This window comes from Leptonychotes weddellii, chromosome 4, assembly GCF_054177405.1.
Source record: "Leptonychotes weddellii isolate Sample4059 chromosome 4, ASM5417740v2, whole genome shotgun sequence".
NCBI classification, from domain to species: Eukaryota; Metazoa; Chordata; class Mammalia; order Carnivora; family Phocidae; genus Leptonychotes; species Leptonychotes weddellii.
This window is the reverse complement of record NC_138372.1, coordinates 93,776,536-93,793,998: the sequence shown is the minus strand read 5'-3', so window position 1 is coordinate 93,793,998 and position 17,463 is coordinate 93,776,536. Positions and strand designations below refer to the sequence as shown.

The window sequence follows — 17,463 nt, the reverse complement described above, 5'->3', positions numbered from 1 at the left end:
AGATGCTAAAAGAAAAAAATATTAAATCCCATAATCATGATTTGTGTGTGTGTGTGTGTGTTTCATGATCACATTAGCCTTTTCCAGAGAAATCTCAGCTGCCTAGAAAGCTAGCAAAATTTTCTGATATTTATTTATTTGTGGGTAAAGTAAAACTGTTAGCAGTGCATTGGACAATTGGTGTTCAGTAAGAAGCCCATAAAACCCTAATCCTCTCTCCTTTATCCTCTGAAAATTATCTTAAGATCTGTAGTCCCCTAGATTTTTATGTTAGAATTATACTCAGGAAGCTTGCTTAAATGTTTGAGTAAAATTCCTGTTTTACTAAGGATATTTTCTTTTACTTATAGTCTGTGTACTTCTTAATATCCAGTTTTAAGTTTTTTGGTTAACTCTGAAGTGCCTTAGTACATGGGCCGATTAGAGTGTGCTTTGCAAGACTTTTCATGTCTTTGAACTCCTATTTTTCTCGTTTTGATGGATTGAAAAACATTATTTAAAATTTATTATGCTTGCCAGGCCTGGAAGCCTTTTTGATTTTAGTATGTGTTTCCCTGTGTGTGCTATTCCTGATAACACAGATTGTTGCTTACTGATTATGCATATGCTGAAGAAACTTCATCTGATTTTCTTTAAATGTAAGTCTCTTAGGAAATGGAAAAACATTGGTCTGTCAGTTTTATAGATATGACTCATCGGGGGAGATGCATTAAGAAGAAAAATAAATATAGGTAGTCATTGTCCTAACTTTAGTATTGCTAAATCTGTCACTGGTGGCATGAGCTATCCTTCAGGTGTTAATTTTGCCGAATCATAGCCTGTGGCTTCATGTCCCTTAGGGTTTATAGCAAGGGCGGGATTATGCCCAGTTTTCACTCTGTAGAATTCCCTTGTCGTCATGCCTGAGTATGTCAGTTTGCTCCTTTTTTAATTATATTTTGCATTTAAAAAATAGAAAAAAACCCTGTCTTTATGATACAGAAATTGCCAGGGATTTAAATCAGTCAGCTTCTTAGCTGAATGTTTTATACACAGCATTCTGCTGGAAGTAGGGACAAGAAGCAAATGTCATGGTTGCCTGGCCTGCAAGGATCTTATAATTTAGATGGGCAACAAGTGCAAACACATATGAAGCAAATAAGAAAACAACAGAGTATACAGAGAGTGTGATAAGCTTATTGTGGGGCGTATGTAACAAGTACAGTAGAAGGGCGAGATTGGTAGGCTGCAGCCTCTGGGAAGACTGGAGTGTTTAGGAGGGGAGAGAGGTCAAATGACATAGTAGTATGCCTGGAACAAGATTGCCTGAATTCAAATCCTGGGTCCACCACTTAACTGGCTATGTAACCTGGGCAAAATTACTTAGAATTTCTTTGCGTCTGTTTCTTTGTCTGTTAATTGGGGAAAATAATATCTACCTCATAGGATTGTGTGGATTAAATGAATTAACACATCCTAGGTATGTAGGCCAATGTACCTGCCATGCAGTGAGTTTTAATACATTTTAGCCATTATTTAAACTTCATGGAAAAGGTAAAACTCCCTCATTGGGAAGTTAAAACAAGGCATCACGTATTGGAGCCTTACAGGGTAGATGGAATTCAGATACGCAATGAGGTGAGGAAAACTATCTCAATAATATTCATAAGTTATAAGGTTTTATATTCATGTCTCCGGATAAAACACTTAAAAAATTATAAATAGAAACCGAAGTTATTTTCCTTTTCCATATTTTAGTTTATAATTTCAGCAAAAGCTTATGCTGAATTTTGTTGTTTTTCTTCAGCCAGAGTTCCTTGTACAGAGAAAAGGTTATTTTCTGTTTACTAATAGCTGAATTCTTAAAATACTAGATGTGTTAGAAGAGGCTTAGTCCAAGCAAAACTTTTTTTTTTTTTTTTTTTTTTTTAAAGATTTTATTTATTTATTCATGAGAGACAGAGAGAGAGAGAGAGGCAGAGGGAGAAGCAGGCTCCCAAGGAGCAGGGAGCCCGATGTGGGACTCGATCCCAGGACCCTGGGATCATGACCTGAGCCGAAGGCAGACGCTTAACCATCTGAGCCACCCAGGCGCCCGTCCAAGCAAAACTTTTAACAAAATCAGTATTTTTAAAATTTTTTTATTAAGTGGGTCTCGGAGAGAGAGAGTGGGTGAAGCTGGAGTGAGGGTGGGAGGAGGGTTTCCAGTTAAATGGGAGTTTTATTTGAGTATTGTGTGAGGGTCAGTGGAGAATGAATCTAAAAATGTTGCTAGCAGTTTGTAGAGAGGAAGGACATTGCTGTATTGAGGCTCCTGGTGGTAACCTGGGGAATTGAGCCCATGGCTACCTGAGGGTTTCATTGATTACTTGAAAGCTTCTGACCATGACCTGGAGCCAGTGAGACCTCTGATCTGCTTCTCAGCTTACCTAAATGGATCACTTCAGTGCAAGAGTGGCTTGCGGCTGCTGCCTCCGATGCAGAAAATAAGATAGATGGCTTCCTGGACACAGAACTCCCAGTATACACAGGAGGGTGGGGCGCTCGAAGCAGTCTGATTTAGATTTATTAAAATTTCTTTTGGTACATGATGTAGCATTATAATGACAATAAAAAGGTACTAAAAACATCTGGAGTTGCAGTATTCCAGGAGCTCCTTTTCTCTACACATTTCCTTTCAGGTTTTGTCTTGAGTCATTGGTACCAAAAGATACTATAACAACATTAAGAAGATTTTTTTAAAAAATGAAAAATCTGTTTTCTCATTATTTTAGCTTTATTTCTTTGCATAATACTTTACATTTTTTGCCTGCATGATTCATTACTTTTTTCAGAGGCATTCACAGTATACCATATTGTATTTCTGCTTTTTAACATTTATTTAGGATTATGTAAAAAATCTTTTTTTGTCTCTTTTTTTATTAAAAGAATTATAAATTTTTTGAGTTCATATTGTTTCATGTCTGTACTGTACTTATTAAACTGTTATCCTATGTTAAACATGTCTGGTTATATGTGATAGTTCATTGTTGATTGTATCTCTTCCTCCACCTCTGAATCTAGAACACATTGAGAAATATAGAAGCCAGATGGAAATAAAAATTTAGCTTTATTCAACCATATTGGAGAACATAATTGATCTGTGGCCAAATGGACATCCTAAGTCTATATAGGATGACTCATCTAAGAATTAGAGGTTGCGGAGCAGTCATTCATACTCAGAACTATTTCTTTTGAATTTGTGTAGCTTCCTAATACGTGAACCCCATCCATTGGAGAAATGAATGAATGAATGGTGAATCAGCAGATGTCAGGCTCTTGTCACTCACCAATCAGATACATCACTCCTCTGGTAGAGAAGAGTAATGAGGAATGAATGAAGAGGTCAGAGATGGAAATGAGAGATCTGATTCTTCCTTTTTCACTTTGGGTTTAGTAATTTAAGCCTGAAGTTAGCAGGGGTGTGGGAATAGTGACTGTCACAGCTGGGGGAGATCAGTAATACGTAAGAACAGTTTTGCCTTTACCTTCATAAAGAAGGACTGTCTCCAGTACCAACTCTGTTCTTTTTTGTGTGCTCCTGGGACCTGTGGAGAAGGCTCTGAAATGGTAAAGAACAATATAAAGTAAATTACTAAACAAAATTGTTGATATTCTATTTTTGACCTACAGAAATGGCAATTTTATTATTTTTTTTTTAAAGAAATTTATTTATTTTAGAGAGAGTGCACTTGGGCAAGGGAGCACAGATGGGCTGAGGGAGAGAATCTCCAGCAGATTCCCCACTGAGCACAGAGCCTGACGTGGGGCTTGATCTCACAACCCTGAGATCATGACCTGAGCCTAAATCAAGAGTCTGACACTCAACCAACTGAGCCACCCAGGCATCCCCCAAAAATGGCAATTTTAAATGATTCAATCTAGTAAAAAGAAGTTAAAGATTTTAAACCGTCCTTACCCAGGTTAACCATCCTTTACCTGTTTGCTATTCTTCTCAGTCTCAGCCAGAGGGCTTGCACTCAGATGCCAGTAGCAACCTGGATTGAAAAATTCAACCAAATCTTTCGTGTGTCTCATTTTTTGAGCAGTTGCAACCTGGATTGAAAAATTCAACCAAATCTTTCGTGTGTCTCATTTTTTAGTGTGAAGACTTAAAAGAGCTCATTTCATGGTACCTGCTTCACATCCAGTCCATTTGGAAATGTCAAGTAAAACTCCTGAGCTTTTCGCAGTTGTTGAAAAAATAACTCTTTCCATAATTGAGTGCATATAAGTTCACACCAATAACCACAAATTAGCAAAGACCACAAACTTAATGGTAACTGAAGGAAAAAGGATAAAACAAAATATTCTTGGTGTCAGCCTTGCCGGTTTCTGTTCAGCGAGTGCAGTTGCCCAGAGTCCATGGCCTGTAAATTTAAACTCATTTGGGAAAAGGTGCCTTTCAAGAGGTGCCTTTCAGTTAATGGCTCAGTGTTTATATTACTGGGGGAATCGGGGTGTACGTCATATTTTTTCTTTGTGAATGGCATTTGAGCTCTATATTTTGGTAAAATTTAGGAATTTGCCATGGTTGCAACTATAGTCTTGAGATTTCTTTTTGAGGGCCCTTTTCTTGCCTAGGCAGTATATTATAAACCTCTGCATTTCCATTTACTTTTATTATTATTTTTTAATAAGGTTTTATTTTTATTTTTTTTAAAAGATTTTATTTGTCAGAGAGCGAATGCGAGCGAGAGTGTGTACAAATAGGGGGAGTGGCAGGCAGAGGGAGAAGTGATGCAGGACTTGATCCCAGGACCCTAGGATCATGACCTGAGCCAAAGGCAGATGCTTAACCAACTGAGCCATCCAGGTATCCCTCCATTTACTTTTAAGTCTTATATTCCAAGCACCCTGAGTTGATTTGAGGATGAGCATGTTTTTTTACTTTTCTTTCAGTTATCCTCTCTGCTCCTCGAAATCATTCTGAAGTTTATTATTCTTCTTAAAAAATTATTCTAATTTTTCCTTAATTTATTGAACAAATCTATTTCCTGGAGACAGACCTTTTAAAGTATAGATCTTTTAAATTGTCCTCTCAGCAATAATTTTACTCAACTTTCCATTTACCTCTAAGTAGAAGCTTTGTTTCCATGGTAAATGGGACCCCTGCACTTCTTTGCCTGTTTGCCAATAAATGCTACTGCCTTTCTCAGGATGAAGATATAGTTTAAGGTCGGTCTCCAGTATCTAAAAACCAAGGATCAAGAGTTATCCTCCTTTTGGGTTCACACACAGCTCAAAATAAGATAACGAGGTGGTTGGAGCTGCTAATCTAATGCCATATAACTCTGCTACCAATGGCAGATTAAAGGTAGAATGCTTCTACAGCCATTTTAACCATATAGTAACCATGTAATTATCTTCCAAAATGGTATACTTTGTGAAAATTTACATAAAAATAATAAAAATAAATAATAAAATTATAAATATTAAAATAATAAAATTATATAATTAATAATAAAATAAAAAAGATATAAAATAATAAAATTTGAAAATAAAAATAATAAAAATTATATAATTTTTTGGAAATTTATTTATTGGCCAAAACCTGGCTTAGTTATCTTGATGGACTTGTTAAACAATTGTGTTCAAACATTTTTTGAAAATAAAATTCTAGCAGGGACCTGGCTGGCTCAGTCGGAAGAGCATGTGACTCTTGATCTAGGGGTTGTGAGTTTGAGCCCCCTGTTGGGTGTAGAGATTACTTAAATAGATAAATAAATAAACTTAAAAAATATTTTTTAGAGATATTACAAGAACAGAAAACTGTAGGCCGGTATCCCCTCATGAACACAGATGTGAAAATCCTAAACAAAATTTTAGCAAATAGAACCCAACAGTATCTAAGAAGGGTTTGACATCATGCTCAAATGGGATTTATTTCAGGAGTGGAAGGTTAGTTCATAATTTGAATGTTAGTTCAACATCAAACAACGTAACTCATAGTACACTACAAAGTAAAAACCATACAGTCATCTCAATGGATGCAGATAAAACATTTGACAAAATCTAACATCAGTTTTTTTTTTAAGAGAGAGAGCGCGCACATGTTTGTCTGGGGGTGCAGAGGGAGAGGGAGAGAATCTTAAGCAGGCTCCATGCCCAGCACAGAGCCCAGCTTGGGGCTCGAGCTTACAACCCTGAGATCATGACCTGAGACAAAATCAAGAGCCAGACGCTTAACTGACTGAGCCACCCAGGTGCCCCTAACATCAGTTCTTGGAGGTTCTAACGGGAGTGCAGCTACTCATATACCCTTGACCGAAGAACGGTCCTTCTCTGTTGGGGAAGGTCGTCCTCTTCGACCGAGTGCGCAGCTTCAGGAGGGACGCACATGGAGCGGTGAGGGAGGAAGGGGACCCCTGCCTAGCCAGCCAGATCAGCCGAATCAACCCTGGCGATCAGTGGGGTGACAGATGTTGCAGCCAGATCACCCTCACATCCCTAACATCAATTTTTTTTTTTTAAAGATTTTATTTATTCATTTGAGACACAGAGAGAGAGAGAGAGATCATGAGCAGGGAGAGAGGGAGAGGGAGAAGCAGGCTCCCCGCTGAGCCAGGAGCCCGATGTGGGGCTCGATCCCAGGACTTGGGGATCGTGACCTGAGCCGAAGGCAGACACTTAACCATCTGACATCATCAGACACATAAAAACTCTGAGCAAACTAAAATAGACGGGAACAGCCTTTATCTGACAAAGTACATCTACTAAAATCCTACAACTCACATCATAATGGTGAAACACATTGTTTTCTAACTAAGATCAGGAACAAGACCAGGATGTCTTTTCTCATCACTTGTGTTCAACATTGTTTTGGAGGTTCTAGCCAGTGTAATAAGGTAAGATAGGTAGAGACAGACAGATGTGTAAGTGGTATCCAGATTGGAAAGGAAGACGTAAAACTGTCTATTCACAGTTGGCATGATCTTTTATGTTGAAAACCTGATGGAATCTGTAAGAAAGCTATTAGAACTAGTGAATTTAGCAAAGTTACAGGAGAAGAAAATACAAAAATCAATTATATATTTAGATATTAGCAACAGTTGGTGGAAATCGAATTTAAAAAATAATTTACAGGGCGCCTGGTGGCTCAGTTGGTTAAGTGACTGCCTTCGGCTCAGGTCATGATCCTGGAGTTCCGGGATCGAGTTCCTCATAGGACTCCCTGCTCAGCAGGGAGTCTGCTTCTCCCTCTGACCCTTCCCACTCTCATGTACTCTCTCTCTCTCATTCTCTCTCTCAAAATAAATAAATAAAATTAAAAAAAATAATTTACAGTAGTATACAAATATGAAATACTTTTTCAGAAAAGATGTATAAGATCTGAACATGGAGAACTACAAAATGTTACTTAGAGAAATTGAAGAACACCTAAATAAATGGAGAAATATGTCCCACTCAGAATCAACTCAATATTGGTGGGATGTCATTTATAATTCAGTGTAATTTCCATAAAGATCCCAGTCAACTTAGAAATTGACAAGCAGATTTTAAAATTCACATGGAAATGCAAGGTGTGTAGAATAGCTAAAACTTCTTAGAAAAAGAAGAAAAAAGTTGGAGGACTAATAATACCTGATTTCAGAGCTTATTATAAAGCTACAGTAATCAAGGCTGTGGTATTGTCAAAAAGATAGATCAAAAGAACAGAATACCCAAAGTCCAGAAACAGACACACACTATTGACAACTGATTTTGACAAAGGTACAAAGGCAGTCCAGGAGAAAAAGGATGGCCTTTTAAATGTGCTGAAACATTTGGATATTCACAGTACCAACAATATGAGCTTAGATACATGCTTTAAACCATATATAAAAATTAGTTCAAGATGGATAGTAGACCTAAATGTAAAACTTTTTATACCTTGAAGAAGAAAACACGGGAGAAAATCTTTATAACCTTGGGTTAGGCAAATATTTCTTAGATATGACACCAAAAGTGTGACTCATAAAAGGAAAAATTGATAAATTGGACTTCATCAAAATTAAAAACTTTTACTCGTCTTCATAAGAATGAAGGGACAAGCCACAGTCTGGTGGAAAATGTTTTCAGATCATTTATCTCATAAAGGACTTGTGTCCAGACTACATAGAGAACTCTTAAAATGTAATAATAAGAAAAGAACCCATTTTTCGAAAATGACAAAAGATTTAAACAATTTGCTTCATCAAAAAAAATACACAGATGGCAAATAAGCAGGCAAAAAAAAATGCTCAACATCAAAAAAAAAATGCTCAACATCATTAATCATTAGGGAAATGCAAGTTAAAACCACAATGAAATACCACTATACAACTATCTGAATGGCTAAAATTTGAAAGACTGACCATACGAACTGCTGGTGAGGCTGTGAAACAACTGAAATTGAATGTAAAAATGGTACAACCACTTAAGAAAACATACTAGCTGTTTTTTTTTTTATAAAAAAGACGAATCTGCACATATAAATATGTATACAGATGTTCACAGCAACTTTATTTCTAATAGCTAAAAATTAGAAATAACCCAAATCAACGCATCAACAGGTAGGTGGGTAGACGAATTGTGGTATAGTCATATTATGGAATACTACTCAGCATAAACCATTGGTAAAATATGGATGAATGTCAAAATAATCGAGTGAAGGAAGCCAGAGTACATACAATATGATCGTTTTTACATGAAATTCTAGAAAATATAAAATTCTAGAAAATGCAAACCACAGGAAGATCAGTGGTTGCTTAGGGGCAGGAGGAAGGGATTACCTAGGGGCACTAGAAAACATTTGGAGGTGATGGGTGTATTCTTTATCTTTAATGTTTTCATAAGGTTGCTTGTGAACTTTTTCAAAGTTGTACTCTCAGTTTATCTCTGTGAGACTGTAGTTTGTTTTTTCTTAAGATTTTATTTATTTATTTGAGAGAGAGAGGGAAAGCACAGAGGGAGAAGCAGACTCCCCGCTGAGTAGAGAGCCCAGAGAGCCCTATGTGGGGCTAGATCCCAGGACCCTGAGATCATGACCTGAGCTGAAGGCAGATGCTTAACCAACTGAGCCACCCGAGACTATAGTGTTTTTAAAAGATATAATTCACACACCCTGTAATTTAACCTTTAAAGTGTACAATTCAGTGGTTTTAGTATATTCACAGTGTATAACCATCCCCACTAATTCTAAAACTTCTTTTTCACCCCAAAAAGTAACTCTCTATCCATTAGTAGTCACTCCTTTTTTCTTCCCAGTTCCCTCAGCCGTAGGTAACCACCAATCTGTTTTCTCTGGATTTGCCTCTTTGGGACATTTTATATAAATCATACATTATGTGACCTTTGTGACTGATTTCCTTCACTTACCATATTTTCAAGGTTCATCCATATTGTAGCATGTATCAGTACTTTATTCTTTTTTTTTATGGCTATATAATATTTCAGTTGTATGTATACAGTACTACACTTTATTCACTCATCAGTTGGTGGGCATTTGGTTGTTTACACTATTTAGCTGTTATGAATAAGGAATATTTGTGTATAAATTTTTGTGTGAACATATGTTTTCTTAGATATATAACTAGGTGTGAAATTGCTGGGTCCTATGGTAACTTTAACTTCTGAGGAACAGACCATAATATTTTAAGAGTTGCTGATGTGATCATGGTTAGCTAGTAGCAAATTCTGCTAAATGGAAAGTATTGTCCATCCTGTTTTTTATATTGTAAATATTTCAGCACAGGTATTTTCAGAAGCATTGTCTTTTTACCTCCATTCAGAGTAACATTTCAGTTTTTCAAGCAAAACTTGTCAAATAAACGGTCTCTGTGAATCTTTTGGATGTTTCACCAAAACTTTGTAATAGTGGTCTCTGGTTTTACTTACATGTAAGCCATGTCCTGAACACCCAGTTTTATAGAAGAGTTATTTTTTTTCTCTTATGCTTGTTTAAGTCTACTCAGAAGCAAATGACCTGCAGCTGTTCTTATCCTTAGTGTTGATTTGGTATAAATTTGTGTAGTGCGCTTTTTATGTTGTGTTCTGTGGCCAGCGTGCACTATTTGGGACAAATACATTGATTGTTATTATTTATTTATGCTAATTTTCAGTTTCCAAGCAAGTAGCAAAATGCCTCATGCTGTTGTTGCAGCTGCTTCTAATCTTGAATTCCTTCAGAATTTTTACATGTATTAGATGTGATAACAAGTTGTATAATTATCAATGCAGATTATTGATATTAGAATCTTGGTACTTGATTTTTCTTCTAGTCAAAATTCTCAAATACTTAGTTTTTATGTTAATTATAATGATTGCTTTGAGAGTTCTTTTCTGTGAGCAAACTTTTTGGAACTTTATTCATATAGTAAGGGAATTGTACATTTCCTATAGTTTATGTTAGTGATGTTGGATGATGGAAAAAGTGGAGGGGATAATACTTTTTCACTTATTAAAGGCAAGTACAGTTTTGGATATTTAAATGTTGCATTTACTTTGGAATTGGGGGTCAAGCAAAACTTTGTGTTGTGGACCACTTTTCAGACTAGAAACCAGCTATCTTTACCAGAGGTGGGACTGTCCCTAGAAAGGAAAATAAGTCTGATGATAAGAAGTAAAAATGGCAGTTAAACTGAAAAGGTGCTTTATTTCACTAGTATTTAGAGAAATCTTATTAATGTTTTTAGTGTGCATATTATTTTTTGTTCATCCAGTTGGACATCAGAAGTTTTTAAAAGTTATTAAAAAACAGTGTTGGCAAGAGTATGGAAGAATGTAAGCTCTTGTACTCTGGTGGGAGTATAAATTGGTATAGACCTTTGGAGGGTAGCTTGGTATTATCTAACAAAATTTAAAATGCTTATACCCAGTAATTCTATTTCTATGCTACAGGATGGCCATATGAAAAAGAATGCTTCCTAATATATTTTATGGGGCTAAGATAACTTGATAGCAAAATCAGACAAGGATAGTACACAAAAGGAAAATTAGAGGCCAATTCTGTCATGAACATAGATGCAGAAATTCACCCAAACCCCAGAAATAGAATGCAGCAATGTATTATAAGCCAGCTTGTGTTCATCCTAAGAATTCAAGGTTGGGGAGGGTGCCTGGGTTGCTCAGTGGGTTAAGCATCTGCCTTCAGCTCAGGTCATGATCCCAGGGTCCTGGGATCAAGCCCTGCCTTGAGCTCCCTGATCGGCGGGGAGCCTGCTTCTCCCTCTCCCTCTGCCTGCCGCTCCCCCTGCTTGTGCTCTCTCTCTTTCTCTGTCACATAAATAAATAAAATCTTAAAAAAAAGAATTCAAGGTTGAGTTAATATTGAGGGCTAGAAGGCAGTGATGACATTTTAAAGTGCTGAAAGAAAAAACTGCCAACCAAGAATTCAAAATCTGGCAGAAGTGGGGCACCTGGGTGACTCGGTTAAGCGTCTGTCTTCGTTAGGCTCGGGTCCTGATCTCGGGGTCCCAAGATCCAGCCCCTTGGAGTGCTCTCTGCTCAGTAGGGAGTCTGCTTCTCCCTCTCCCTCTGCCCTCCCCCTCTCCCCCTGCTTGTGCACTCTTACTCTCAAATAAATAAAATCCTTTAATTAGAAAAAAACCAAACTCTGGCAAAAGTGTCTTTCAAGAATGAAGGAGAAATTAAGACATTCCCAGATAAACAACATTTGAGGGATTTCATTGCTAATAGACCTTCCATACAAGAAAGGCTAAAGGGAGTCTTTCAGACTCACTGTAGACCTATTGAATTTACTTTTTGGAGTAGGGCCAAAGAATATGCATTTTAAATAAACCCTCCTATTTATTCTTATACACCAGAAACAAAAAAAACAAACAAAAACCTTACAATGACATATCATTTTCTGTCTAGCAGATTGGTAAAAACTAAAAACAAAAACAAAAGCCCTGTGATATCTAGTGCTTGCCAGGATTTGGTACAGTGGAAACTCTTGGTGGATGTGTGAATTGATAGTTACTGTGCAAAACAATTTGGCATTACCAAGTAAAATTGAAGATATATAGAACATATAAAGTTGTACAAACTGCTAAATGGAGAGACTTTTCTATCTCTGCAGCAGACGACACATATATGAATGTTCACACTGGCTGTTTGTAATAGCAAAAACCTGGAAACAATCTAGATGTTTATTGAGGAGAAAAGATTTTAAAAAGTGTGGTATAAAATGTGTGTGAAAATGAATGCACCAACATGTGCAGCCAAAAAAGCAAGTGCTTTCATAAGGCACTTTTATAATTCATAAGTCACATTTTATTAGGGATATATACATTTCTAGTAAAACTGTAAAGAAAAGCAAGGGGATAATAAAAAATTATGGGTTGTGGTTACTGGAGGTTGGGGCAGGGAGGGACACACAGGGGGTTTCAGTGGCTTTAGTGATGTGAACTAAGATGGTTATATGGGTATGTATTTTCTTTTTTTAAAGATTTTTATTTATTTATTTGACAGAGAGAGATAGCGAGAGAGGGAACACAAGCAGGGGGAGTGGGAGAGGGAGAAGCAGGCTTCCCGCCGAGCAAGGAGCCCGATGCGGGGCTCGATCCCAGGACCCTGGGATCATGACCTGAGCCGAAGGCAGACGCTTAACGACTGAGCCACCCAGGCGCCCCTGTATTTTACTTTCTTATACCTCATTATATTTTACATGTATCAGATACTAGATATTATAATAAAAATGTTAAAGACTACATAAAATATAAAACGTCCATGTTATGGTGCTGTTGAAAATAGTGATAGGACTTTGTGTGTTCTGAGTCAGTGCAAGCCTCTTTTTCCTCCATGGCTTTTATCCCTGTCTAATATCTACAGTTTCTTTTGCCTTCCATTTGTGGGGAGGGGTAGTATCTCTTCCCACTTAAAAATGAAATCCATTGGGGCAGAGGTTCTTTTTTTTTAACATCTTATTCACTGCCATATCTTAAATAGTTCCCAGAAAGTGATTGGGACAGAGTACATGCTAAATGTTTCATTTGTTGAATGAAAGAGAGAGTGTGTGTGTGTGTGTGTGTGTGTGTGTGTGTGTGTGTTAACACAAAGATATTTAAAGATTGGAATTCTACACACCAAATTAACCTCAGAGTAGGAATTAGGGGTAGGGATTGGTCATAGCTGAATGAATGGAGACTGTATTGCACTTCATATTTTATATTCTGTGTTCACATTTTTGTACTATATTGTGTATTTTTTAAAGGAGGAGGAAACATCTTTGAAAATCAAGAAGCAAAATGTAAACCGGAAAAAATGGCAAAAATAACATTTTTGACAAACCTAAACAAACTCCTTAATTTCAAGAATCGATTTGACAAGTTACTGGATGTTAGGTTGAGACTAGAGTGGGCTCTGAAATCAGATCAGCTGTAACATGCAGCTGGCCTGCTAATCTGTTCTCTGAATGTTTCTAGAGGAGGCTATTGTTAGTATGGGTCTCTGGAAGAAATGATCAGACTGGAGCAGGAGGGCTGTGAGGATTTTAAGACCTAAGGTCATGTGCTGAGCAGTTTTGTGTCCCTCTTATTATATATGCATTAAATAATAAGTTTTTCTGTTTGACTTAAAACTTTGAAACAAAATGAAAAGACCAGGATGTAACCAGAGTTATGTACTTGGTTGGATGGAGTGAAATAGGTAGTATTCTCTGGAACTCTAAAATATCTGGTGTACAGATAAATAAAATTTAAATTATTTCAGTGGTGGTTTGTTTTTTCCATTCACTCTTTGTTGAATAATTCCAAACACACATCCCCCCCTACTCCTGTCCCCACATCCCCAACAACACCCTTTGAGTGATAAAATATGTACAACAGAATAGTCTTACCAAACGTTCCTGCACTGCTTTGGCACAGCTTTGACAATGTCCCTTTCTGATGCAGTTTCTAGATAATAGAAGTATTTTGTAGTCCTCTGTCTCCACTTTGTGGTAATGATGATCTGTAAAAAAAATGTGTAACTACATCCATTTTATTTAAATCTTAGGTTATTATATAGTAAAAATGTGGATGTTATTTGTGACAAAGCACGAGAATATGATGATCTAAATGGTTGTGCTTAGGACAGAAGTCCATGGTCATGTCTGGCTCACATTTTTACTTCAGAAGGGGAAATTGGCCAGAGGCATGTGAATATGAGCTCAGTATTAAGGAAAGGGTCCAGCTGTTGGCTTGTTTCTGTATGAGGGAATTTAAGTTTCTCAGTATATAAGTGCCCCCCCTGTACACACACACCATGTATGCACTTGAAAGACATTTCTTTTCTCCTCCGTGAAATTAGGGAAATATACACTTCTTTAGTTTGGAACTGCTGAATTTCGAAGTGTTAAAAACTATTCCAAAAAAATTTTTTTTCCTCCTTTTTCAGTATTTATTCTTACCATTTCCTCTTTCCTCTGATCTTGAAACCAGTAACGTGTTGTTTATTTCTGGTTTTTACTAGCTCTGGGAGCATTTGGACCACACGATGTTTTTCCCAGATTTTAGACCATTTCTAAGTAGCAATCCACTGGACCAAGATAATAGAGCCAATGAGAGGGGTCACCAAACTCACACTGACTTCTGGGGACCAAGTCGTCCTCCACGGCTGCCAATGACTCGAAGATACAGATCACGAGGAAGTACTCGTCCTGATAGATCCCCAGCTATTGAAGGGTGAGTTTTTTCTTTAAGTTCTCTTTAAGGGTAGTTTCAATGAAGGATGTATTGGCATAATCTAATCTTTATAAGGTTCTCATACTTCTTACCTTTATGGACAAGATGGAGATATAAACAGAGTGAAGGTGAAGTTAAACTGAATGTCTCTTCTCAGCTGCTACCAGTTAACAAATGATGATAAACTAAAGGATGCTAAAAGTAATGATATAGGTCTCTGGTTAATTTTATTAATGTCTTAGATTAATATATAGGTGATAATATTTGTTTATCAGAAAATACTGAAAGGGATATCCAATATATTGGACAACATTAGGATTCAAAAAGACCTCAACAGATTGGAGCAGTGGACTTAATATGAAATTTAATAGAAATATAGTCTTGTGACTGTAAAAACATTCATGCAACAAATGTTTATTGAATGTCTTTTATGCTGGACCACTTCTGTTAGATATTGGGGATACAGTGGTGAGCAGAACAGATGCTGACCTTTGATCTCATAGAGCCCATTTTGTAGGAATAATAAACATGAATTTTTAAAAGTGTTTGCCATATGCTTAGGATTGTACTTCATGCTTTATCTGCTTATTTAATCCATATGAATTAGTAGGTGCTATTGCTATTCTTATTTTATATAAGAATAAACTAAGACTCGGAGAAATAAAATAACTTGGATCAGTGGTAGATCCAGGATTTACTTGAATCCAGGGATGTATGAATCTAGTGCTGCATGGCAGCCACTAGCCACATGGGGTTATATCGATTTAAATTAATTAAAAGTTAATAAAACTCAAAATTCTTCAGTCACAGTAGCCACATTTCAAGGGTTCAGTAGCTACAGATTGCTGGTAGTTACCATATTTTACAGCACAGATTATAGAACATTTCTGTTATCTCAGAAAGTGCTATTGGACAGTGCTATTCTAGAGCCTACACTCCCTTACATATATACACCTTCTAGATTTTACTATTAATAGCTTACTATACTTGCTTTATCACATATCTATCCACCTATTTGTCCATTAGTTCATATTATATCTTATGAATTTCAAAGTTAGTTGTAGACATTTCTTCTTAGGACAATAATAAGATATAGGAGATCTGATTTAATGGGATTGTCAAGGACAAAAGCCAAAAAATCTTAGACCATTGTAATAACATATGGTGCTGAGAGGCAAATCTGTGCCCTTTAAACTGCATGTAGTTTACTTTCCTTTCTCTACCTGGTATGGACCCCATTGTTCAGCTCCTCAGCTACAGTTCATCTACAGTTTTACCTCTTGTGCACTTATTTTCTCCTACCCACTAAACTGCCAATTTTGGATCAGTGCTGTGGTCTGCTTTTACCTTGTTCCTCCCCTAAGGGAATGGCTGAGTACTGCTGGAGGAAAATCATTAATGTGCCCATTGGTGCCCCTGCAGCTGGCAAAGTGTATTTAATCTCCATTAGACTGTCAATGCTTTTGATTAGTCTTTTAATTTGCATTCCCCTCAGGAAATATTTTGAACTTCCGCCAAATCTCACTCCAGATTTCCTGTCTGGTAGCTCATTCTCAGCAGCTGATTATATTCTTCATTTTGAAAATTGGGGCCTCAGACATGAACTCCCAAAAACCCTGGGTCACATTTTTCTACATTAATATTTATTTCTCCTTCCAGTCTCCTAAGATGAGGTATCCTGCCTTTGTTTTCAAAGTAACTCCATTAGCCCATGTTTCTGACTCATTCTTTACCTATTTCCTCTGAGATTTAGTTTCATCCATTTTCATCTCCCTGCTCCCTTTTTCCCCCTTGCTGCCCCGCCTCCCCACACTTTAGCAGCATGGTTTTCAACTCTGGCTGTACATTAGTGTCACTGAGGTATTTTTAAAAATCCTGATACCTGGTCCCTGTCCCCAAGGATTCCGATTTAAGTATTCTGGGTGAGATCTAAGCACTGGTAATTTTTTTTTTTTTTAAAGATTTTATTTATTTGACAGGGAGAGAGAGAGAGTGCAAACAGGGGGAGCAGCAGGCAGAGGGAGAGGGAGAAGTAGGCTCCCCACTGAGCAGGGAGCCTGACGTGAGGCTGTATCCCAGGACCCTGGGATCATGACCTGAGCCGAAGGCAGAAGGCAGACGCTTAACCGTCCGAGCCATCCAGGCACCCCTAAGCACTGGTAATTTTTAAAAGCTTTTGAGGTTATTCTGATTGTAGCCAGAGTTGAGAACCATTGTTTTAGTTACTGCCCAATCGTATTTCTTTCCTTTTCCAATAAAATTTCCCGAGGAGTTGCTTTTACTTTTTGTACTTTCTCATCTCTCATTATTCCTCTACTACTATAATCTGGTTCTCCTTTCACTAAAATCCCTGTGTTGCAGGGGTGAAGACCCAGTGTGTATTTCAAAATCTTCATTGTATGAGTCTAATGTACTGAATTCAACATTTTCTCCCCCCTTGTGAAATCCTCTGCTTCTCTGACTTCCATGACAGTAAGTTTTCTCGATTTACCTCTTCTCTGACTTTTCCTTAGTCTGCAATAGGGTTCTTAACTTTGGGACTCAGTGACATTTTGGGGCTAGATAATTCTTTGTTGTGTGGGAGGCTCTCCTGTACATTACAGGACGTTTAGCAGTGTCCCTGGCTTTTGTCTACTACCTGTAGTAAACCCCCCTTATCCTCCCAGTTATGATAACCAGAACTGTCTTCAGATATTGCCAAATGTCCCCTGAGGGAGCAAAATTGTCCCTGGTTGAGAACCACTACTCTGTAAGTTCTCTCTGGCCATTCTTAGGTTATCTCACAATTCTAATAATTACCTGTATACTAAAGACTCCC

The 17,463-nt window shown here is 37.3% G+C and overlaps 1 protein-coding gene across 2 annotated transcripts in view; it reads left to right on the top strand.

Moving 5' to 3' along the window:
- RNF115 (ring finger protein 115) overlaps positions 1–17,463 on the top strand; it is a 65,650-nt gene that overhangs the window by 23,967 nt on the left and 24,220 nt on the right. For both annotated transcript variants that reach the window (XM_006730134.3, XM_081815838.1), the window contains one exon: positions 14,434–14,645. In XM_006730134.3, coding sequence (XP_006730197.1) covers positions 14,434–14,645 — 212 coding nt within the window. The remainder of the gene's footprint in view (positions 1–14,433; positions 14,646–17,463) is intronic.